The sequence below is a fragment of the Loxodonta africana genome, chromosome 8 (genome assembly GCF_030014295.1).
Source record: "Loxodonta africana isolate mLoxAfr1 chromosome 8, mLoxAfr1.hap2, whole genome shotgun sequence".
In the NCBI taxonomy this organism is placed as follows: domain Eukaryota; kingdom Metazoa; phylum Chordata; class Mammalia; order Proboscidea; family Elephantidae; genus Loxodonta; species Loxodonta africana.
Window position 1 is genome coordinate 100,745,465 of NC_087349.1, and position 26,572 is coordinate 100,772,036.

Consider the following 26,572-nt stretch of genomic DNA (forward strand, 5'->3'; position numbering starts at 1 on the left):
GTCGTAGATTGAATTATATCCCCCCAAAAATGTGTGTATCAGTTGGGCTGGGCCATGAATCCCGGTATTTTGTGATTTTCTTGTATGTTATCAATCCTGCCTCTATGATGTTAATGAGGTAGGATGGGCGGCAGTTGTGTTTGCGAGGCAGGACACAACCTACAGGATTAGACTGTGTCTTGAGGCAATCTCTTGAGATATAAAAGAAAGAAGCAAGCAGAAAGAAGGGGACACCTCATACCACCAAGAAAGCAGTGCTAGGAGCAGAGCACATCCTTAGGACCCAGGGTTCCTGCGAAGAAGCTCCTAGTCCAGGAGAAGATTGATGAGAAGGCCAACAGAGAGAGAGGCTTTCCCTGGAGCTGAAACCCTGCATTTGGACTTTTAGCCTACTTTACTGTGAAGAAATAAGTTTCTCTTTGTTAAAGCCATTCACTTGCGATATTTTTGTTATAGCAGCACTAGATGACTAAGACAGCTACAGAAACGGAAAAACATACCATGCTCAAGGATTGGAAGAATTAACATTGTGAAAATGTCAATACTACCCAAAGTGATCTGTAGATATAATGCAATCCCGATCCAAATCCCAACAATATTCTTTAATGAAATGGAAAAACTAATCTCCAACTTTATATGGAAAGGAAAGAGGCCTTGAATAGCTAAATCAATATTGAAGAAGAGCACAGTAAGAGGTCTCACACTTCCTGATCTCAGAACTTACTATACAGCTACAGTAATCAAAACACCCTGGTATTGGTACAATGACAGACATGAAGACCAATAGAAGAACTGAGAACCTTGAAGTAAATCTGTCCATTTATGGGCAGCTGATTTTCCACAGAGGATCAAAGTCTATTTGATGGAGGAGAGATGATCTCTTTAACAAATGGTGCTGGCAAAACTGGATATCCATTTGCAGAAATATGAAATAGGATCCATACCTCACACCATACACAAAAACTAACTCGAAATGGATCAAAAACCTAAATGTTAAACCTAAAACTGTAAAGTTCCTGAAAGATAACATAGAGATAGATCTAGGAGTCCTAATTTTTGGCATAAGTATACTACCAAATACAACTAAAAATATATGATAACAAGGACCTCCTAAAAATTAAATACTTACGCTCCTCAAAAGACTTCACCGAAAGAGTAAAAAGAGAACCTACATACTGGTTAAAAAAAAATTTTGCTAATGACACATCTGACAAGGGTCTAAGATCTAAAATACATAGAAAACTAAACAGCAAAAAGGCAAACAATCCAATCAAAAAATGGACAAAGGACATGAACGGACACTTCATCAAAGAGGATATTCAGATGGCTAACAAACACATGAAGAAATGCTCACAATCATTAGCCATTAAAAAAATCAAACCCGCCACCATCCAGTCAATTTTGACTCACAATGACCCTATAGGACAGAGTAGGACTTCTCCATAGCATTTCCTAGACTATAAATCTTTACAGAAGTGGACTGCCACATCTTTCTCCTGTGGAGTGGCTGGTGGTTTCAAACTGCCGACCTTTTGGTTAGCAACCAACCACTTAACGACTGCGCCACCAGGGCTCCCTCATTAGCCATTAGAAACCAGCTAAAAACCAAACCCTTGCCGTCGAGTCAATTCCGACTCATAGTGACCCTACAGGACAGAGTAAAACTGCCCCATAGGGTTTCCAAGAAGGGGCTGGTGGATTTGAACTGTCAACCTTTTGGTTAGGAGCTGAGTTCTTTACCACTGCGCCACCAGGGCTCCAATTAGAGAAATGCAAATCAAAACTACCATGAGATACCATCTCACCCCTGCAAAAATGCCACTGATTAAAAAAACAGAAAAATACAAAACAACAAATGCTGGCGAGGTTGTGGGGAGATTGGAACTATTATACACTGCTGTTGGGATTGTAAAATGGTAACAGCCACTATGGAAAGCAGTATGGTTCTTCCTCAAAAAACTAAACATAGAAATACGTTATGATCCAGCAATCCCACTCCTAGGTACGTATCTAGAGGTATAAGAGCAGTGACACGAATAGACATATGCACACCCATGTTCATTGTAGCATTATTCACAGTAGAAAAACGAAGGAAACAACCTAAGTGCCCATCAACAGATGAATGGATAAACAAATTGTGATACATACATACAAGGGAATACTAAGCATCAACAAAGAATTTTGATGATTCTGCAAAATATAACATGGTTGAATTTGGAGGACATTATGCTGAGTGAAATAAGTCAAACACAAAAGGACAAATATTGCATGATACCACTTTTATACAAAACCAAGAATAGGTGTACATAGAAAGCAATGTTCTTTGCTGGTTACCAGGAATGGGAGGGAGAGAGAGAAGGAATCACTTACCAAATAGTAGACAATTTTTAATTCTGGTGATGGCAAAGGCAATACACAATATGGGGGAAGTCAGCACAACTTGACCAAGGTAAATGAAGACACTGACAGGTACTTAAGAATAAAAGACAACTACAGTAAAGGTTACAACATATACAATTTTGCAGCAACAGTTGTTGTTGTTAGGTGCTGTTGAGTCTGTTCTGGCTCCTAGAGACCCTATGTACAACAGAACGAAACACTGTCCGGTCCTGTGCCATCCTCACAATTGTTGTTATGCGTGAGCTCATTGTTGCAGCCACTGTGTCAAACCATCTGGTTGAAGGTCTTCTTTTTCATTGACCCTCTACTTTACCAAGCATGATGTTCTTTTCTGGAGACTGGTCCCTCCTGATATTATGCCTAAAGTAGCATGTGAGATGAAGTCTTATCATCCTTGCTTCTAATGAGCATTCTGGCAGGACTTCTTCCAAGACAGATTTGTTTGTTCTTCTGGCAGTCCATGGTATTTTCAATATTCTTTGCCAACACCATAATTCAAAGGCATCAACTCTTCTTTGGTTTTCCTTATTCATTGTCCAGCTTTTGCATGTATATGAGGTGATTTAAAATACTATGGCTTGGGTCAGGCAGACCATAGTCTTCAAGATGACATCTTTGCTTTCTAACACTTTAAAGAGGACTTTTGCAGCAGATTTGCCCAATGCAAGGCATAGTTTGATTTCTTGACTGCTGCTTCCACGAGCATTGACTGTGGATCCAAGTAGCATGAAATCCTTGACAACGTCAATCTTTTCTCCTTTGATCATGATGTTCCTTATTGGTCCAGTTGTGAGGATTTTTGTTTTATTTATGTTTGAGATGTAATCCATACTGAAGACCGTGGTCTCTGATCTTCAAATCCTCTTCACTTTCAGCAAACAAGGTTGTGTCATCTGCATATCCCAGGTTGTTAATAAGTCTTCCTCCAATCCTGATGCCCTGTTCTTTTTCATATAGTCCAGCTTCTTGGGTTATTTGGTCAGCATACACGTTGAATATGTATGGTGAAAGGATACAACCCTGAAGCACATCTTTCCTGATTTAAAACCACTCAGTATTCCCTTGTTTTGTTCGAAGGACTGCCTCTTGGTCTATGTACAGGTTCTGCGTAAGCATAACTACGTGTTCTGGAATTCCTATTCTTTGCAATGTTACCCATAATTCCTGATGATCCACACAGTTGAATGCCTTTGCATAGTCAATAAAACAAAGGTAAACATCTTTCTGGTATTCTCTGCTTTCAGGCAGGATCCATCTGACATCAGCAATGATATCCCTGGTTTCACGTCCTCTTCTGAATCCAGCTTGAACTTCTGGCATTTCTCTGTCGACGTACTGCTGCAACCACTTTTCAATGATCTTCAGCAAAATTTTCCTTGTGTGTGATATTAATGATATTGTTTAATAATTTCCACATTCTGTTGAATCATCTTTCTTTGGAATGGGCACAAATATGGATCTCTTCAGTTGGCTGGCTAAGTAGCTATATTTCAAATTTCTTGGCACAGACAAGTGAGCACTTCCATCGCTGCATACATTTGTTGAAATGGCTCAGTTGGTATTCCATCAATTCCTGGAGCCTTGTCTTTTGCCATTGCCTTAAGTGCACCTTAGAACTCTTCCTTCAGTACCATCGGTCCTTGATCTTATACTACCTCCTGAAATGGTTGAACATAAACCAATACTTTTTGGTGCAGTGACTCTGTGTATTCCTTCCATCTTCTTTTGATGCTTCCTGTGTCATTCAATATTTGTCCATAGAATCCTTCAATACTGCAGCTCAGGGCTTGAATTTTTTCTTCAGTTCTTTCAGCTTGACAAATGCTAAGGGTTCTTCTCTGGTTTTCTAACTCCAGGTCTTTCCACATTTCATTATAATACTTCTACTTTATTTGGAGTCACCCTTTGAAATCTTCTGTTCAGCTCTCTTACTTCATCATTTCTTTCTTTCACTTTAGCTATTCTGTGTTCAACAGCAAGCTTCAGAGTTTATTCTGACATTCATTTTGGTCTTTTCTTTCTTTTCAGGGACCTCTTGTTTTCTTCATATATGATGTCTTTGACATCATTACACAAGTCATCTGGTCTTCAGTCATTAGTGTTCATTGCATCAAATCTGTTCTTGAGATGGTCTCTAAATTCAGGTGGGATATACTCAAGGTCCTGCTTTGGCTCTCATGGATTTGTTCTAATTTTCTTCAGCTTCAACTAGAACTTATATACGAACGATTGATGGTCTGTTCCACAGTCGGCTGCTGGCCTTGTTCTGACTGATGTTACTGAGCTTTTCCATTGTCTCTTTCCACAGATATAGTCAGTTTGATTCCTGTGTATTCCTTCTGGAGAGGTTCATGTGTATAGTAGCCATTACTGTTGTTGAAAAAAAATATTTGCAATGAAGTCGTTGGTCTTGCAAAATTCTATCATGCGATCTCTGGCATCGTTTCTATCACTAAGGCCATATTTTCCAACCACTGTTGCCTCTTCTTTGTTTTCCAACTTTGCATTCCAACTACCAGTAATTATCAATGCATCTTGATTGCATGTTTGATCAACAACAGTAAAAACAGGCAGAAAATATGTAAGTGGTTACACAGTATTCATATAAGGGTGTGGAAAGGTGTATGGGAGTACATGTGCATGCATGTATAGGTATATTTGTGGGCATATGTATATACATGTTTATCTGTGCTGCATATATATGCAATAAAACGCATAGAGGCACAGTTATGAATACTTCCTAGACATAGCCAAACACCTCATGGAATTGATTTACTGGGCTTGAAGGCTCAGGGCCATAGTTTCATGGAACAACTTGGTCAATTGGCATAACTTAGTTCATAAAGATAATGTTCTATATCCTAGTTTGGTGAGTTGAGTCTGAGGTCTTAAAAGCTTTCGAGTAGACATCTAAGATGCAACCATTGGTCTCTTCCCAACTAGAGCAAAGGAAAGTGAAGGAAACTGAAGACTCAAGGAAGAAATTAATCCGTAGGGCTAATGGCCCACGTGAATCACAGACTCTTCTGGCCTCAGGCCAGAAGAACTAGATGGTGCCTGGCTATCACTACCAGCCATTCTGTCCAGGGACACAATAGAAGGTTCTCATTAGAATGGAAGAATAATGTAAAACAAAACTCAAATTCATGAAAAAGACCAGACTTACTGGACTGAGAGAGACAGGGGGAACCCCTGAGACTATTGCCCTAAGATACCCTTTTAACCTGGAACTAAAGTCACTCCTGAAGGCCACATTTCAGTCAAATAATAGATTGACCTACAAAATACATAATAGCATCTGTTAGTAATGTACTCCTTTAAACAATCAATTGTACAAAGCCAAATGATCATCATCTACACAAAAGCAAAGATGAGAAGGCAAGGAGGGGTAGGGAAACTGGATGGATGGAAACGGGGCAGGCGGGGTAGAAATGGTGAGAGTGCTGACACTTTGCGGGGATTATGGCGAATGTCAGAGAACAATTTGTGTATGAAATGTTGAATGGGAATCTAATTTGCTGTGTAGACCTTCACCTAAAACACGCAATAAAATATTCAAAAACAGAAAGAAAGAAGACCCTCTGGGGAAGTTCTACTCTATATATCACATGGGGTCCCATGGGTCCTGCTAGGTGAGAGCATTTTTCTGATAAGCTTAGAAGCTCTTTGTAGTCCTTAAATCCCACTGGGAATTGCCAGATATTATTTTAACTGGAGGAGATATTCAGAGAAGTTAAGCAACTCCTCTTAGGCTCTCTTCATTGGGAACTAGTATAGTGTCCAAAGAACTGACTTTGGTGGTGTTAGGCACTCTGCTCCCTTCTTCACCTAGCCCCAGGTGACCAGGGGGACTTTGGCAATAATTACCTAAACCCAACAGGCTAGAAGGAAACAACCAGTGCTGGTTCTGCAAAGGTAGATGATTCATTTGATTAATTTCTCAAAAGAAATTAAATTGATACTAGGCTGTTGGGGTAAGACAGTAAGAAAAAAATGTGGCTTAAATTTGATTTTCATAAGATTCAAGTTACTTAAATTTTCCCTTGTTCCACAGGAATAACATCTTTTAGATGGCTCAGTAGACCTGCAATGTTTTTAATTAAAAATTATCTAGTGCCCAAACTATAAGACATTTTCCTCCATGTTTCTGCTCTTGCCGGCTCACAAAGCACCCTTTTGAAAAGCAAGTCAGATTCTAAAGCACCTTGCTCAAAATTCTCAAATGGTTTTCTATCACATGTCCCTGGGTGTGCAAATGGTTTGTGCTTACTACTATCCATGGTGTTTTCAATGGCCTAATATGCAAGTGAAAACTGGACAGTAAATAAGGAAGACCAAAGAAGAATTGATGCCTTTGAATTATGGTGTTGGTGAAGAATACTGAATATACCATGGCCTGCCAGAAGAATGACCAAATCTGACTTGGAAGAAGTACAGCCAGAACGCTTCCTAGAAGGGAGGATGAAGAGACTTCATCTCACATACTTTAGACATGTTATCAGAAGGGACCAGCCAACGAAAAGTAGAGGGTCAGCAAAAGAGAGGAAGACCCTCAAGATGATGGACTGACACAGTGGCTGCAATGATGGGCTCAAACATAGCAATGACAGTGAGGATGGCCTAGAACTGGGCAGTATTTTGTTCTGTTGTACAAGGGGTCAATATGGGTCAGAACTATCTCGACGGCACCTAACAACAACACTAACCTAAAAGCTGACGGTTTTTGAACATTTCCAGTAGCACCTCTGAAGAAAGGCTTGGAATTTTGCTTTTGTAAAGGTTTGAGTCAAGAAAACCCCATGGAGCTCAGTTCTACTCTGTGACACATAGGGTCACCATAAGTTGGAATCAACTCAGTGGCAACAAGCTCCTATCTCACTCGGAATTAAATACCAAATTATCACAATGGCCTATAGGCCCCATGGTCTTGCTGTTGGCCACTTCTCTGGCCTTACCTCCAGCCATGACCACTCTTTCAGTGGTCCTCAGCCACAGAGGCCTCCTGATCTCTGGGAGAAATTGGCTTCCAGCCCACACCCATTGTTGTCAATTTGGACTTATGATGATCCCACGTGTTGCAGAGCAGAACTGTGTGGGTTCGAGATACTAACCTTTTGGTTACGAGGCAATTGCAAACAGTTTGTGCCACACAGAGACCTTCTGGTCCAGCACATTTTAATCAAAGTTCTTTGTGATGCTCAGATGCCTTTGCCTTCCTTCACAGTGGCCTCTGCCCAAAGGTCCCTGTATCTGTGAGGCCTTCTCCTATCACCTTATTTGTTACACTCCTCTCCCTATCTCTCTTTATCCCACTTTTTGTTCATATTTCTGCTGCTAACCAAAAGGTCGGCAGTTTGAATTCACCATCCACTCCCTGGAAACCCTATGGGGTAGTTCTAGTCTATCCTATAGGATCGTTATGAATCAAAATCCACTAGATGGCAAAGGTTTTTTTTTTTTTTTTTAATCACTACCCAATGTCATGATTTTACTTAATTGTTTAGTTGGTTATTGTCAGTCTTCTGTACTGTAATTTTAGCAGCAGGAGGGCACAGGTTTCATCTGTCTTGTTCAATGATATATTCCCACGCATAGCATGTAGTACTCACTCATATACATATTTGTTGAATAAGTATCATTAGAAACAGTACCAATACCAAAGTTAAATGAGAAGGAAAAAATCACCAATAATCTTTGTGCACCAACGGATCAACTTGTCTTCCACTGAATTTTAAAAATTCATTCTATTTTCCAAATACATGAATCTCTTATTCTATTCTAATTGACTATAGCCATTTTTAATATCAAAAACTTGGAGATTCATTTCCTAGCTTGTTATCTCAATGCTAATTTAAATGTACTTTCCTGCTTGCTTTTAATCAAAAAGATGATTTCTTGCCAATTTTTTTTTTTTTTTTTAACTAAGTAACTCTGTAGGCTTGATTAGAGTTTTACTTGACATGCAAAGGAAATGAATGCACCCAGGAGGCCCCTTCAGGATCCGCGAGCCCAGGGCAAGCCTTGGAGCCACAGCGCTAATCACACAGGGATTCCCAACAAAAACCATCTGTTTGTGGGCATGGAGGAAGCGATGGGCCTTGAATTCCAAGTGTGTGAGAAAGTAGCCGTCTTTCATTTTTCATTTGTTTTGTGCAGAAAACAGAAAACTTTTCAAGCAAAATGGAACTGGAGAAATAGTGATGGAGCCAGAGGGAGTAGAGTGACAGAGGATTGGGTAATGAGGTCCACATCATAGCTGCAGTGAGCCTTCTGGGGGGAATGGCAAATTAGTGTCATTGGATGGACTCATTTACATATTCAGATCTGGGACAATTCAGTGGGCGTTGAGTTGAAATTATTTTTATTCAATCTATGAAGTATTCATTTGTAAGGAAATTATGGCACTGGATGTGGGGATAACTCACTTAGCGACAATTGTTTATAAAAACCTTAGCACATCCATCTTTATACACCACTCTTAGGATTGTGAAGTCCCTGGGTTGTTAACAGTTAATGCGCTTGGCTGGTAATCAAAAGGTTGGAGGTTTGAGTTTACACAGAGGCACTTTGGAAGAAAGGCCTGGAGATCTACTTCTGAAAAATCAGCCATTGAAAACCCTATGGAGCACAGTTCTACTCTGACACCCATGCGGTAGCCATGAGTGGGAATCAACTCCATGGCAGCTGGTTGTTTGCTTTATTTATTTATTTAATGTTTGCACCTTACTAATTTCTTAAAATAGGTCAGCCTTCCTCTTCCTTGTCAACACATTAGCCATTCTAGTTATTATAGATGCTTATGAATATTAAGAAAGCAATTCTTTAAAGATTTTCAGTGACAAAGAGTAGTATTTTTCCTCTGTTCCATTGAGTAGTGTAGCCCTTGTTTGCTGATGATCCTGTAGGCGGCAGGGCCCTGGGGACACAGTGGTTAAGAGCTTGGCTGCTAACTGAAAGATCAGCGGGTTGAATCTACCAGCTGCTCCTTGGAAACCCTATGGGGCAGTTCTACTTTGTCCTATAGGGTTTCTATGAGTCAAAATTGACACGACAGCATTGTTTTTTTTTTTTTGTTGTTGTTGTTCTGTGGATGGCTGTGCTGACACTTTCGAACAGTATGTGAATTAAAAGATAGTGGGTCAGCAGTTGTGGAGATTATCCTTAAAATAAGAAAGTAAGTGTAGAAAACCCCAATTGAAAATCCTTGGATGGAGCAACATGTTTATTCATTAGCATCCATAATTATGTCCAAACAGTGCTTCAAAGAAAGGGTGTGTGTTTGTGTGTGTACGTGCCCACTCCACGTGCTTAAGTACACACTAGGGTTTTACAGAAAAGAAAGATAAACAGTGTCAAGAAAATGTTGTAACTGTGAAAGGAAGTGTACTTGGCAGATAGAAGATGCTGAATACCGTGACTCTCTTGCCTTTATTGATGTCTAGTAGATGCTGAAATTGTTGAGGGTAACAAATGTTTCTTGATCTTTCCATTCCCCATCGTTCCTAGCACAACACCTTGTACATGATGAACTGTCAATAAATATTTGTTGAAGTGGATCAGTTTTGTGTTAGCAGACCCTGATTCAGAGTTACAACCAATTCATGCAAACTGAAGAGGACAGAATAAATATTAATAAAGGCTGACCTTGTTTTAAAATTGCCCTCCATTTCAAAGGCCAGAGATTCAAAGAAACATTTAGTGACATCTCTTTTTAGAATTTGGGTAAGAAACAAATCTGCAAAATATTTTTAATAGGGCCTAATAAGTTTTTTTTTTTTTTTTAATAAGTTAGTTGAGTGAATGAGCTGGGGGTGGGGGTAGCGGTGGAAAGAACCCTTTGAAAAACAAAACAGAAAAACCTCCCGGTTCACGTTTTTGTGAGAACCGAAATCCCCAGGAATGAGAAGATTTAGCTAATCTTTCCAATCACATTCTCCCTCCCTCCCCACCCCCATCTCCTTGGAATTATGTTATCTCTGCTCTTCTTAAAAGCTCAGAAGCCTTTTGAATCGAAGTGGCATTCAAAGGACAGCCAAGGGTCACCCTTGGCATATTGAAGGAGAGTGGATTACAGGAGAGAGAGGGGAAGGGAGCAGCTGGGGCTGGGCAGAGGCGCGTACAGATCCCAGGCAGGAAGAAAATGCTAGACAAACTCCACGGGAGCTGCTGTCGGCCTGAGAAAGCTGCCCAGCTTGCTACTTAAGGACAGGAAGTAGCAACATAGCAACCCACATTATTAGTGCTCCAGTGCGTGTATCGCAGTTTGGGAGTACAGGAAAGGAAAACACATATCGGTGAAATCAATTAGGCAATGGGCTTTTGAACAGAAATAGAAGGGTTCCTTTAGAGAACATGGATGCAGGAAACTTGTAAAATTAAATGCCAGATACTGTTTTAATGAAGGGATAAAATTCTACCAAACTCACCGCCCCCTAACAGTTATTTATTTATTGAAATAATAAGGCTTTAGGATTAGTATAACAAATTCCTCAACAGACTTCAAAATAATTGAGTTTTTGATTCCAACTATTATTTAACTTTTCAATTTTTATAGACATATATGTGTGTTTTGTTTTTCAATCCAATCCAATCAAGTGAGGACTGATATTTGGAGTGGGATGGTTCGAAGACAAGCCACTAGGATGCAGCAGTGGTTACTTGCTGATTTTTGGGGGGTGGGTGGGAGGGTGGGGAGATGGGTCATGAATCCCTTTGAAAATCTAATGAAAACTAAGAATCTTCTCCACAATAAAATGCACAAACATATACACACTTTGCCAGGAGGGTCATAGACACAGAGCACAGAGCAAGCAGTATATAAAACGATTAGTATTACTATGCATTTTTTTATTACTATGCATTAGGCCTGTTCTAGGGCTACCTGTGTAGTGTAAATGGTTCATAGCTTGATTACTAGCCAAACGGTTGGCGATTCAAACCCCACCCAGAGGTACCTCGAAGAACGGAACTGGCGATCTGCTTCTGCTAAGATTACAGCCTTGAAAAACCTATGGAGTGTAGTTCTACTCTGCACACATGGGGTAGCTATGAGTTGAAATCCACTCAGTAGCAACTAACAACAAAGGCCTGTTTTAAGCACTATTTGTGAATTATTTATTTAATCCACAAACCTATCCCATGGGGCATATACTACTACTGCCTGCATTTTCCTTGAGGTTCAAAACCAAAAACTAAACCCATTGCCATCAAGTCAATTCTGACTTACAGCGACCCTATTGGCTGGTGGATTCGAACTGCTGACCTTTTGGTTAGCAGTCAAGCTCTTAACCAGTGCACCACTAGGGCTCCGAATTGATTCTCAGAGTGATTTAAATCCCTTGTCTCAGACCATTCAGTGAGTAGAAGGGAAACTCCAACCTGAGCATAGGCTCTTGGACTCCAGCACCTGAACTCTTGACCATGCACCGTGGGGCTGGCATGAGCAAGGAAACCAGTCATAGTCTGCCATGGGCCAAAGGTCATCTCTGTGCAAGTTAGACAAGGCAGTCTCCAGATGCTTCATTGCCACCTACCAGAAAATCATCTTCATAATTTTACAAAAATTACAAAAATGTGAACAGCATGGTCTGTGATTGTGCAGTGCACCCCTGCCACCATGGCCCAAGGGAAGCTAGACTAGGGCCTGAACGTAGAGGTCCTGGCGTGGTAGGCAGGAGTTTGGACCCAAGTTAGAAGGTACTGCAGAAACAGTCAAGTTTCAAACTGAATTTTTAGGAGTTAGTCTGTCAGCAGGGGGCAGGATGGATTTTTCTATTTATGTATGGAAATTTGAAACTACAGGGAACTAGATATTTTTTGAACAAAATGTTTTCTCCTCATCTGAAATGTTGGTTGTCATTTAGAATGGAAGGATAGAACGAGAGGTATCCACATATTAATGTACTATTTATTTAAGTGACTATTGTCCTCTGAGAAAAATGGTAGTTGGCACATTTGTAATGAAATGGTAGTTCTAATATGCTGTGTGTGTTTGATGGTGTTGCTGCTGAATGACCATCAGGAGTTCATTATGTAGTAACAGACTCAGATCTCCCCTGGTGAGATGGAGATTCTTCCAGGCTGGCAAGGGGCACGGACAGAGCCAGGAGGCTGATGCCTATAAGAAGTGATCCGAGGCTACACACATCTCCAGGCTCTGATGCTTTTGCTATGTTGAGCTTATCCTCTGGACCAGCTGGTACCTCCTCACTGATTCAGACACAGTCCTAGGGAAAAAGACTTTCCTTTTCTTTTTCATTGTTGCTATTAAATTATTCTGTTTTGTCCTCTGGTTAAACAAGGTAACCAAAACAAAAAAAATAAATAAATGAACCCAGTGCCCTTGGGTTGATTCTGACTTGTAGTGACCCTACAGACCAGAGTAGAACTGCCCCTTATACAACGTAACACAACCACACAAACTCACTTCCATTTCTGGAAGCACAATATAGGTCAGTGTATATGGTTTGTGGGTCCCTGGGTGGTTCACCAGTTAAAATGTTTGGCTGCTAATTGAAAGGATGGAGGTTAAGGTCCACCCAAAGGTGCCTTGGAAGACAGGCCTGGCGATCTACTTACGAAAAATCAGCCATTGAAAATCTTTGTGGAGTGCATTGCTACTCTGATACACATGGGGTCGCCATGAGTTTAAACCAACTCAACACAACTGTTTTTTTGGTATGTTGTTTGAGCACACAGGTAAGATAGTTGGGGGCTTGGTTTCACACTGTGTACTTTCATACGTGGTTAACATATTTAAAAAATATTAAAAATACCAACCAAAGGCAACTCTTGGCCATAACTTTCCTTTTTCCTCCCTTCCTCTCTCCTTCCCTTCCTCCCTCCCTTCTTTCCTTCCTTTCTTCTTCTTTCCTTCCTTCTTTTTCCTGCTTCCGTCCTCCTTCCTTTCCCCCCTTTCAATCAATTAATCAAAATGCATTTATTGAGAACCTATTTTGTGTGAGACACGGTGCTGAGTGTTGAGAATTCTGACACATGTCTGCCCGAGAAAGTTTCAGACATTTCAGCTATAGAGTCTAACACCTAAACAGTTCTGGAAGAGTAAATGATTAAGCAACAAAAACTTTCATGATTTTATTGCATCCGTAAGGAGCCCTGCTGGTACAGTGGTTAAAATGCTCAGCTGTTAACAGGAGGGTTGGTGGTTGGACTCCACCAGTGGCTCCACAGGAGAAAAGACCTGCCGATCTGCTTCCATAAAGATTACAGCCTTCAAAACCCTATAAGGCAGTTCTTCTCTGTTCTATAAGGTCGCTGTGAATCGGATTCAAATCACTGGCAATGGGTTTGTTTTGTTTGGTGTTACATTGCAAATATGTAACCCTTTTTTCAAGTCTGCTAAAGACTTCATGTAGAATAGATTAGAGGTGCTAATATGGTTTTTAAAAATGGGCGTGGGCACTTTGGCCCTTCTCTGCCAGCCTTTGATGTCCTGGAAGTACCTTCCTAAAAACCTTGGGACTTCGCAGTGCTCCATTTGAAAACCCTGGGACAAAAGTCCAGGCCTTTCCATTCTGTCAACTGACTATATCATCCACTTCTGCAAAAGGTTACAATTTTGGATACATATAAACATTTATTAAGTACCTCCGCTGGACTATTAAAGAGGCTAGAAAGTAAGATTTTTAAGAGCAGAGACTGAATGTTCTCTTTGTAATTCCTAAGCAACTATATATTCAAATCCCTTCAATCTGAATGTTCAAACAAAACAAACCAACCCCACTGTTCCCGAGTTGACTCTGACTCATAGCAACCAACCCTACAGGACAGAGAAGAATGTATGAATATAGGGTGTATGTATACAATGTCGATACGGCTGTATAACCCCATTACCAGAAGACCAGATCTAGATGAGCCTAGATTGAAAACTCTTATTGATGGTTTTTCACAAAGGCAGCAGGAATTGAATTGATGGTGCTATTAGGTTGTCAATACCCATGTCTCCCTTTCTTCCCAGATAAGTATATGTGAAGTATCGCTTGTGCAGTCATTTTAACCTCCTGGGGGCAAAGGAGCTATAGAGGTTCAAGGTGAGGGTCCAGATGAGGTGTGTCTGACTGCACTCTAGATGCTTTGTACGAGTCCAGAGCTGGGAGATCTGTGTGGTGGGTTGTTATCTCACCCTACAGGTCGATGTTGTTGAGTTGCTTTGCTTGTTTATTTGCCTGCTTGCTTTTAAAAACAGCTGCTTCTAGTGTTTGAATCTTTAATTGCAGTCATTTCTAGAGTATAAGGATAATTAAGGAGATGTGGCGCACATGGTGGGACTTGGAGAGGGTTAGAGATGCTGGGAGGCAGCTGGCAGCGGAGAAGGAAATTGCACACTTATTTAAGACTAAAAAAAAAAAAAAGACAAGAGACTTTAAACTGTGCCCTATAGGTACTCAGTTATCACTGGTAAATGAAACATACCATCTTCTGAAACCAAAGCAAATCAGATATTCTGTAGTATTATTTCTTCCTTTTGAGATGACTCTGGGTATTCATCTTAACCAAATGTCCTGTACACATAAAATGTTGGGGCTTGTGGGGACAGCAAATAGTATAATTTGTCCAGGGCATCTTCTGAACAAGGGCGCTAGACGCTATTTTTCCCTGTAGTGACCCTGTCTGTCTCTAAGGCAGTGTTCATGGGGCTGTGGGTCATCATCCAGTCCCCCTGCGGCAGATGGCCTAAGCCAAATTTTATATGCACAGCTCTTAGGTTCCTTTTGGTAGATAATGGCAGCCATCGACGGTTAGAGATAGGTGAGGGTTTGCTATATCCCCAACAGGCTTGCTACTTGGCTATAGTGAAAACGAGCTCAGACCAAAAGCTGCCACACACAGAGATATTTATTAAACACACTTTTATTAGCAAACAATCCCAAAAGAGTTTTAATCAACCTCTCTGTAAGCTTGATGAAGTCCTAATTCTCTGTCATTTTAGAAGAACCTCACACACCTTGCAAGGAACTCTGATGGTGCAGTGGTTAAGTACTCAGGTGTTAACTGAGAGGTTTGCTGTTCGAACCCTCCAGCCAGTCTGAGGGAGAGAAGACCTGGAGATCTGATCCCATAAAAATTACAGCCTAGGAAACACATGAGGCAGCTCTACTCTGTCTGAGAGGGTCTCTAGGAGTCAGAATCAACTTGATGGCACGCAACAACATCAGCACACCTGGCAGGAAAGGTTCATTAAGGTAGAAATGGTAATGTTCTAGAAATAAGATGTTTCCAAGATGGAAGCGACTGTGATTCACTCATGGGACGCAGGTAATTAGTGCTACATCAGGGAACTCCCATGAGGTCTCCTGAAATCTTTTCAGTCCTTTATCTAAAACACAGTATTCCTTTTGAATTTTGAACGCTCTGCTGGATTCTCCCAGGAAATGCATCTTATTTATTTTGAGCTATAATTCAATACATTTTCAGCCACACTAACTGTAAAGTGAAGAGACCGGGGGGTAAAGGAGGGAGGAGAATAGGTAGTAAGTAAGAATGTTGAGTTGAGGAAAAAAGTCCAGGTCGCGATCAACATTGTGCTATGAAAATCTATTGTGGGATAATTAAAGATATATATATAAGCTTTGTAATTAAGTTCATTATTATGCAAATTTCTGCCTGTTGAATATTTGCTGGACTTGTGGGATTTTCTAGTTTTCTCAAAAACATTTTTTTTTTTTTTTTGTAGACCAAGAGGTGACAGTTAAAATGGAAGAACCAGTGGTGGGTGAATTTATAGTGCTTTTAGTGTCCTTCTTTGATCGTCATAAATTTTCAAAATTTTCTGTAATACATATATATACTTTCATCAATAGGAAAAAAAGTGTAAAATATGGCCTTATTTCTAACAGCCCAATAGAATGCTTTTTTAGAAATTATTTATAGGAGGAAATTTTGAATGGTTAAAAATTAGAAATTCTTCCTAACTTTTGTGGGAAAGCATTCTTTAGTACATTAAATTTCTTATTGAACACTAAACAACTTAATACTTTATTTTTACACATATAACGCACACCTTCTGGTTTGTTTGCTGGCCTTGCCCTCCCCCTTGAGGTATTTTCGTAAGTGTGCTCTGCTAATTTTTTTTCCAGCAACATGTGAGAAAAGATTGACACTGTGGCACTTGTGAGGGTGCCTCACCGGGAGGAAGTGCAGCTGGCAAATGATCAGGGCATGATTATTTGTATAAAAATGCGGTAATTGGTAAAAGAAATAGAAAAATTACTTTTCTTCATGACTACAGTAACAAAATTCACACTTGAATTTTCCTTTCCCTCAAACGCACCAAGATCTAGTTTTTTCCTCTTAATTATTGGTGGTTTTTATTATTTTTTTTTTTTTATTTTTACTTCTTCTCAGTGGGAGAAATTAAATACTACATATAATACTGCTTGTGCATCTTAAATTGGCTGCGGATAATTTGTTTCCACTTTTATTCTAAATTGAAATGTGGCATTTTAAGAGGTGGGGTGGGGGAAGTCCAATACATCTTTTTTTCTTTATAATGAATATAATTCTTTCTATTGGATTTCTAGAAGTAGATCTGTTGTGTGTAACTTTGCCATAATCGGTGCTCCACAACAAAATAAATTGTTGCCTTGGAGTTTTAAAGCCTGCCTATCTTATTTGCATTTTTTTCCCGAACTGCTCTGATTGCCTGTTTCATAGTCGCTTTGTATATACGTACAAATATGCTGGGCCCAGTTCAAGCGCAGTGTAGAAGGGCGAGGTATTTCCACTGGGTGGCTGCCCTGGACATGGGTGCTTTACTGAGTTAATGATCTCACTATTTTTAGGTCCTCTGACTATAAAATGAGAATGATTATGCTTACAAAAACTCTGTTGGTTAAATTATCGAAGACCTTTCGCTGAATTATATCTTTGTTTATCTGGTATTATTTTTAGCATCCTGGTAAAAATCCAAGTTGAATTTTCCTTCTTGATAAAGTGTTTTATATCTACTCTTCAAATAGAGATTTTAAAACAGAGCTTCTCTATTTACAGCAGAACAGGAACTTTTCTGTTTAAAAAAATTATTCTAAAGGATATCAGAAATTATTATATAGCTAATATAATTGCGTTTGTGTGTACGAACTGTATATAAATAAAGTGTTGTTGTTAGCTGCCGTTAAGTTGGCCCCCTGACTCATGGCTACCCCGTGCACAACTGGCTTGGACTATTGCAATCCAGAGGGTTTTTATTGGTTGCTTTTCAGAAGTAGATCACCAGGTCTTTCTTCCTAGTGTGTCCTAGTCTGGAAGCTCCACCAAATCTGTTGAGTATCATAGCTGCATGTAAACCTCCATCGACAGATGGGTAGTGGCTGTGCTTGAGGTGCATTGGCCAAGAACCAAACTCTTGAACCTGAGTCTTCTGTATGGAAGGGGAGAATTCTACCACTAAGCCTGAATAATGTATTAACAAAGAAACAAACAAACAAACCCGTTGCCGTCAAGTTGATTCCAACCTATAGTGACCCTAAAGGACAGGTAGAGCTCCCCGATAGGGTTTCCAAGGCAGATTTGAACAGTCAACATTTTGGTTAGCAGTAAAAAAACAGTAAGGAGTGTTAATTAGGTAAAAGTCATTAGAATGTGAGTAGCATTGAACAGAAATATACATCTCATAATCTTCTAGTTTACTACTATCTTATTTTTTTTTAGAATTGTTAAAAATTAGAACCGTAATTTATGGATAATCTAAGCTAGCACATTCTAAAATGAGTTTTAAGGAGCTCTGGATCCATTAGAAAATATAATAAGGGTTATAAGAAGAAAGGTTTCCACAAGGAGATAATTTTGCAAAATGCTAAGTTCAACAGAGTTAAGTCAGTTTCTTTCCTGGTATTCTTCTCTGCTGTGTTTTCCACATGGGTGTGATTGTGGAACTGTTTTATTGTAGAATATCTTTTGAGGCAAATGGTGTGAAATGCACTTTGGGAAATACTGTTTTATCCCAGCTTTTTTCGTCTCCAGTGAGAAGAGTGGTTAAGTGGCTGGCCAACTTTACCTACAGCATGGACCTGACTGCAAACCTGGGAATTTGATACCATCTATGTTTTGTCCACTACACAGTGTTACCCCACAGATTTCACCCAAGCAGTGTCAGACAGAGAGGGGTTGGTTTCTACAGTATGAAGGGAAGAAGATACCACACACAAAGCAAGCTGTGGGAGTCTGTTACAAAAAGCAGACAAACAAAAAAACCCAGTTGCATTTGCCATTGAGTCGATTCCAACCCAAGATGGCCCCATGTGTGTTGGAGCAGAACTGTGCTCCATGTGGTTTTCAGTGGCTAATTTGTCAGAAGTAGATCCCTCATTGTATCTGGATGGACATGAACCGCCAACCTTCCAGTTAGCAGCTGAGCTCATTAACTGTTTGCCCCACCCAGGCACTCCCTGAGAACCTGTTATTCAGGGCTTAACACCCTTCACTGTCACACTGGCTCTGTGGTAAAATTCAAATTCTGGGATACTCCATTAGTTACTCTTAGTTATTACCTAGGGCTGCTATATCAGAAATACAACAAGTGCATGGCTTTAACAAAGAGAAATTTATTCTCTCACAGTTTAGGAGGCTAGAATCCAAATTCAGGGTGCCAGCTCCAGGGGAAGGCTTTCTCTTTCTGCCAGCTCTGGGGGAAGGTCCTTGTCATCAATATTTCCCTGGTTTAGGAGCTTTTCAGCCCAAGGGCCTCGGGTCCAAAAAATGTGCTCCACTAACCTACGAAAGGTATCAGCCCATTTTACAGATAAAGGACTAAGGCTCAGAGAGGCTAAGTGACTTGCTCCATAACCACACAGCTACTAAGGGGTGAAGTTGTGTTATGTACCCTAGTAGATATATCTCCAGAGAGCAGTATCTTTTATGCTGCATAACAAGCATTGGATGAGAAAACTGAGGTTCAAGAACTTAGTGGCTCTTATGAATTGAATTGTGTCCCCCAACAATTTGTGTAGTAGGCCCTCCTTTCTTGGTGGTTGTAGGTCCCTGTCCTCTCTGCTCGCTTCTCGCTTTTATTTCTCAAGAGAGATTGACTCAAGATACAACCTAATTCTGTAGATTGGGTCCTGCCTCATCAACATAACTGTTCTAATCCTGCCTCACTAACATCATAGAGGTTAGGATTTACGACACCTAGGATAATCACATCAGATCACAAAATGGAGGACAAACACACAATACTGGGAGTCACGGCCTAGCCAAGTTGACACGAATTTTGGGGGGACACAATTCAATTCCTAAAGGTCACTAAGTTTCTGAGCCTCAGTTTTCTCATCCAGTGCTTGTTATGCAGTATAGAAAGGTGCTGATCTCTGGAGATGTATCTACTAGGGTATATAACACAACTTCACCCCTTAGTAGCTGCATGGCTTGGAGCAAGCCACTTAGCCTTTCTGAGCCTCACTCCTTTAACTGTAAAATGGACTAATACCTTTCATAGGTTGGTTAACAACAGATATATCCGAAGTGCCTGCCTGGTGGAAAGCATCCCATAAATGGGACCTATTTTAATTCTTCAACAATGCCTGAAGGAGATATAAATAATTACTGTGTGGTTCGATGTTAATCGAAGCTCTTTCCTCGTAGGGCGTTGTGAAAATTTTTGTTGAGATTTAGCTAATGGAAAATCCCCTCCTGCTTCCATCTGAACTATCTTTTTTTACTGTCTGTTTTTTGGGTTGCTGATGACCCTCATGAGTGTCCTGTATTGGCACATGCTCTGCCCTATTCTTGCACACACTCAACACTGTTCCATGTTGGACCAGTCATTGTCTTCTATCGGGGCTGATAAACAAATTACAGAGAAGCCTCAACTTCTTCGTCTGTAGTAGTAAAAATTTCAGATGTTCAGATAAGAAGTCTTTATCGACTCTTTTATTTTTCACTTGCACTAGCTATTTCTGTTCCCATTTGCTGCCGTACAGATCCTTGTACATGTTGAAATGGTAGCTCTCTTATATTTCTGCAAAGCACCTACATAGGTGCATGTTGGAAAGTTTTTTCTTCACTCTGTGGCAGAAAGGATTTTATAGGCTGCCACAGCTTTTGCCAGGGAGAAAAAGGCTCCCAAGCCAAGTACTACTTGAAAGAAGCACTCCCCCCATCACTTATAAGATTGTACTTGGTGGTTACTGCTCATGACACATTTTCAAATGGACCCCCCAGTGGCTGCAGCTGTGATTAAAAGCTGTCTGCTCTCTGCCTCACTGGGGGTTTGCTGTTTAACCATGTCATGCACATATATATGTGGGCTACAGCTGCATCATGGAAAATGTAAAGTGTTTTTTAAGATGAAAAATCAAATGAGTGCTTGAATGACAAACTCCTGAGTTTTCCAAGCTTAAGTCACTGAGAGATATTGGTTGGCAACCGTGTATGAGGTACATAAAAGGAATTTAAAGAAGAAGAGCTTAATGGTCAGTGAATATATGCCATCTGCCAGTACAAGCTTTGCACACATCAGCCAGACTGAACATCTTAAAGATTTAAGTGCACTTGAACTTAGCAGCTGCATTTCAGCTCCTTCATGAGATTCGGGATTCTGTTTGACCCTTCACAAATTAAGCCAGAGAGAGTATTCTTTTTTCAGTCCACCCAGATATTCACTGATATATAAATACTCATGTTTGGCTTATCATAAAAAGAGTGAATGCCATTCTAAACACTAATTTTACCGTTAACCTTACCTTTAAAAAAAAAATGCTCAAATGAGTAGTACAGTTACAGAAACTGGGTGTTTCAGAGGCACAAGTCACACCCCTTCCTTTAGATTAGAGAGGGTGACTACTCAATCTTTTATAAAATAAAAAGAATGCACTAGAATTGAAACCTCGGCTCTTTACTTCCCACGATAAGTACACTTATAAATGGCCTGAGAGAAAGCAAAATGTTCCCTGCCTTTTACCCTACCCCAGTTGACTAACTGAATCAGAACAATCGAAACAGGCATCCTTTCTTAGCTATATAGGAAAAGAAATTTGGGGGAAATTTGAGAATTTTGTGCCTTCCCCCAAACTTCAAGCGCTCCAAATCTCAGCAGATAGACCCAGTCCATGCAATGCTAATCGATCACCAGCAAATTTAGGCTGACAATAATGTAAATTGATCACATCGATTAGATTGATTATATTTCAAATATTTACAATATGGAGAGACAAGCCTAATTTATTTTCTAAAGAGTTCAAGGAAGGTATCACCATTTCAGAGGGGGGAAGACAATGGAGCAATGTTTGTGGTTGCTATCTGCAATAATCTAATGCTGACAGAGAGTAGTATTTTATTTAGTAATTAACAGTGTAAAGGGGAGAGGAGCTGTCATGTTGGTTCTTAAGCTGGGGAACGTGATGAAAGATGATATCTGCGATCTCATCCTTTCCACTTGTTTAGGATTGTCAGGATGAGAAATGTCAGCATTATGAAAGCTCGGCTCTGCTCTTGATATGATAAAACCCTTCAAAAGCCAGTCTTTCTCTCTCCCTCATCCCCCTCCTTTCTCACTCTCTCTCTGAACTTGCTTTTTTATTTATCCTGTTTTGTTAGATGGCAGAAATATAATTCTTCTCTTTCTTCCTATTATAAGCCACCATTTTTGTTTTATTATATGTTTCACAACCCCTAATGCCCCACTGAAAATTACCTTGTTAAATGACAGTGTTTCAAAGCCATGAATCCTTTCCACCATTCCCTCAGAGGTTTGAAACAGTCAACAGACTGTAAAGAATAAATAATAAAAAAGTATTGATTATTTTGATGACTGTGAGATTCAATTAAGTATTAATTTTGCCCTCCAGTGGACCTATCAAGGTATTCAAAAGGGAGGATTCAGCTCAGCTAAATGCGTGCTGAGTGCTTCAGCCTTAAATAGGGAGAAAATGTGTTTACCTACAGTATTTGAAGAAGAAGCGCATTGATGCAGAGAGTCCAATATTTAAGTGCTGTGCAAATTAAGCCCTGGTGACAGTGACATTGTTTTCAGTGGTATGAGTATTGACTAAAGTAGTGCATTTGATGGCAGCTTAAACTATTTGTATTGATTAACATTTTCATAGATTATCATGTGTCATATCAAATTCACTTTTCAGGCATGAATCATGAATACATTAAAAAAAAAAAAATAACCATGGCCATACCGCAACCAATGTAATGATGGGACAGGGAACGTGCCGCCCCACCTGCTCCTGTGATGGTCACCTGTTTCCTGCCCAGGAACCATTTAGGCATGAACTTGGCAATAAATAGCTCCCAGATAACACAAAAAGGGCACTTCTTGCTTTTCTTTTCTTTCTGCATCCGGTATTTGTACCGAAACAATATTATGCATCGTAGTTTGCAAATGGAATAAAAAGACTAGGCTTGGGAAATATTTCTGACCCTATAAAGCCCTCCAGATGAGCTGAAGAAAAATCAGATTTAAATTCTTGGGGGGAAAAGTTTGCCTTTTTTTTTTTGGAGGTGTTTTTTGTTTTCTTTTTCTTTAATGCTCTGGGCGTACGATGCTCTAGGTATCCGAATTATTGAACACAGTTTGTAAGTATTCTCACATTTCCTTAAAAAAATTTGAAGAAATTTTGTACATTTTCTTATGTATTGCTTGCTTTAAGATGTTCATTTGATTTGTGGTCATTTTGGTTCTCAGTCAGGACCGGTGAAGTCAACTTCTAAGTGTGCTTATAGAATTTACATAAGAAATATCTTTTATTCCATTGAAAGCATTTTGAGGAAGGAGTCTTTTCTCCCTATCTCTTTTCTCTGCTCTTCGGATAGGGTTTAATTGCTTCTCCCCCAGGGAGAAGACTTCTCAAAATAGCCCGTAATTCCTCCATAGGGTGCTCATTCCTTTTTAGTATGTTGCTGGAGTATCAGCCCGGCACTTTCTTTTTTCTTACTGCATTAAAGACAGAACAAGGTGTAAAAACATTCCCACAAAAGCACATCCCACAATTAAAGCTGTGTTGGGTAGGTTGCTTTCAAAGATTTTTTTTTTTTTTCCTTTCTTTCCGAAGCCTCCTGAATCTCTCTCACATGCTAGTTGAGCTTTAATAGGGTGGGGAGTAATGGAAAACTCATCGGATCTGTAATAGCTCTTCACTTGACTGCAGCCAGCAATAACAGCGGGAGCAGCCAGAGATAAGAGAGAGAGGAGAGAGGGAGTGTGTGTGTGTGTGTAAGAGAGAGAGAGGGAGAGGGAGAGAGGACACGCACACTAAAGCTGCCACTTTTTTTTTCCTCCCCTTCACTCTTTTCCCCCATCCTAGGATCCAATGATAGCTGGACAAGTCAGTAAGCCCTTGCTGTCAGTGCGGAGTGAAATGAATGCGGAGTTGAGAGGTGAGGACAAGGCTGCTAGTTCAGACAGCGAGCTGAATGAGCCCCTGCTTGCGCCTGTGGAATCAAATGACAGCGAGGACACTCCCAGCAAGCTCTTCGGTAAGTCTGTCTAGGTATTTCATTTCAGTCCTACCATGTTGTCCGGAAGAGCAACCTCCCCCCCCCCTCTTTTTTTTTCCTCCCTCGTTGTTCATTCAGTTTTCTTGTAAGGACTAAAGAGGAGCTTCGCATCTTGGAGGTGCTAAGCCACCCAAGCTGATTCCAGCTGGCTGGGAGGATGTCCTCCAAACTTTTACCAACAGGGAACTTAGTCACTGCCCATTTTTGGACTTCTCCCATCTTGCTAGAGTCCCCGTGCTAGACAGTATTTGAAAAAAAGAAAATGGTAATAGTTATCAGGAAATCAGGTCCATTGTGAGAATTGGTTAACGTTTATTGAATAAATATCGACTCCGTTTCGGGTTGCTTTGCAGCCTTTTGTTAAAGGGAAGGAGAGTGAAGAGTTATTATCTGTAGTCAAAAGATGGGAGAGGAGAACTGGAAAATATCAATACAAGTCATTCCATGCCAGGTAAACAAAGGTGGCTACGGGAATTGCTCAAAGAACGTTTGGTAATCACAATTAGAAAGAATATTTCTTCTTTTAAAAGGGTGGTGAGGAAAGGAAATAGGACCTGCATCTCTGTCCCTGTCCCTTTCCCCTTTAACATATGTTTATAATGTCGCACGAAATGTGGCAGCAGCCCAGGACCTTTTAGGAATCCGTGTTTCATAAACAAAACCAGAACAAGCAGAGTGCCACTTCAGCAAAGACATCTGTCATTCAAACAGATGACACTCGGTAAGCCAACTCAAGCAACTGTGATCTCTAATCAGAAAGGGGAGCGAGTTGTTGAGGCGCGTGCCTGAGTGATGGATGTTGATAGATGCCTCTGCTGGAGAAGCACTTAGGGCAGAGCGACGTTAGGTTTCCAGAACAATTGCTCCTGAAACACTTGCTTTTAATTATTTTCCAGTGTTTGTGTGTGTGTGTGTGTGTGTGTGTGTTTGTATGCACATAAATCTCATCTATACAGACACTTGTATGTATGTGTATGTACATATATATATCTATATATACAGAGAGAGAGAGAGAATTTGTTGGTCCCAGATTAAAAAGTCTTGTATGAAAACTTCAAAGAAAACCAACATCACTGCAGAGACTACTTTCTTAAGAATGTCATTAATCCAGTTAAATAACAAAAATTGTTTTATTTTTTAACTTCTGGAGAGGAAACTGCATGGATAGTTTAACAACTCTAGGCCAGCTTCAACAGAAGGGCTTTTTCCTAATTTTAAATGCTCCATCAAACAATTGAGGCTGCAGAGAAACTTTCTTTTTCAAAATTTCTATGGTTAAAATGATGCGTACATTTAAAGGTATGACAGATTCCCATTTCAAGGAACTCCGTGATATTACCCTTTCTTTGAGAAGCAGCAATTCCACCTCTGACATAAATTCTCCAAACTTAGGCATTAAGGTTTTAGTCATTTTCATTCTTAAAGAAATATTTTATTGTCTTCTCAGTTCTCATCTATGTGGGAAGACTTATGACCTAAAACCTGCATTCCCATTTTAGAAGGTTAGTAGAGAAGTCAGCTAAAATTATAAATTACAGGAAAGTAAGAGACTGTCTAATTTTGAGTAAACGAGTTCTAAGCAAGTTGTCTTTTAAAAAATAATCAACTGCGAATTCAACATAGGTACAGATAATGAATTATTTGACTAAAAAACAGTTTGTTCCTAAACTTTGCATAACATTTTTTAAAAAAGTAACTGCATTTTATAGACTTGGGTTTATAGCCCCAATTTGTTTTCTTCCAATTAAATGAACAGTGGGGTAATTAATTTGGCTTTGTTGCATTTATTTAGATTTTCAAACGGTGACAGTTTTTACAGATCTCATGTCAGCTCTTATGATTTGCATGTGTAAAGAAATAAACTTCAGAAAATCCAAGAGGGTCAAAGATATTTGAGCTAAAAGTTTATTGAAAATATGTTGTAAGTGGAATATTTATGGGGTGCCCTTTACGAAGGGATCATAGTTTAGAAATTATGGTAAGTTTTAGAAGGCACCACCTTCATTCTGAAATGTTCAACTTCTGAGATTGTGAGAGAGAATACCGCAACACCTATGTTCTGTGTCTTATGCTCCTTACATGTATGTTTAATTGTGGTTGGTCTCTAGACTACTTTTCAAGCACAGAATGAATGTTTCCCAGTCCCCAATTAGGGAAAGAAGAAATCAGTAAATGAACAGTTTTGAAAACATAGGGAGAAAAAATTAGAGACAATATAAGACAGAGAAAAGAAAGCTCATTGGAAGGAGAGCGCTCACATGTCCCCTTCAGGCTCCCTTAGCTCTTGGGTGTATTATACTCTCACTTTGTTAATATTACTGGGGCTCAACCTTAGGAATTCTAGTTTGTGTAACTGACTAAAACTTTCTAGAATAATTCTCTCCTAAATTTTTAGCAATGTTGGCAATATTCAGTGGGTGATAATTTTGTGAAAATGATTATACCCATAAAATGAAGTATTATTTTATTTGCCATGAATATGTTCAAGTCTTTGCTCTTTGTTTTTAAATGTAGTTTTGATAAAAAAAAAATAGTACTCGTTATTTGACAAGGAAGAATTGCTTTCTTCCTGAGTAATTGAGAGGATCCATTGTTTTTCTCTAAATCATGCTTTTCTATTATATGTCTGAAACCATCATTTGTGTTGCGTATACCGTTACATTATGAAAATTGCTTCTGGAATGAAAGGGCGCAGTGACGCAAATGATGTGCG

At 39.8% G+C, this 26,572-nt stretch overlaps 1 protein-coding gene across 2 annotated transcripts in view; it reads left to right on the forward strand.

The window, feature by feature from the left end:
• The window catches only part of POU6F2 (POU class 6 homeobox 2), a 586,290-nt gene that overhangs the window by 119,922 nt on the left and 439,796 nt on the right, over positions 1-26,572 (forward strand). Inside the window, exon 2 of one of the 2 annotated variants that reach the window (XM_064290152.1) lies at positions 23,667-23,838. In XM_064290152.1, the coding sequence (XP_064146222.1) occupies positions 23,667-23,838 (172 nt within the window). Of the gene's footprint in view, positions 1-23,466; positions 23,839-26,572 lie in introns of those variants that run through there. The other variant, XM_003406904.4, reaches the window with a different exon arrangement.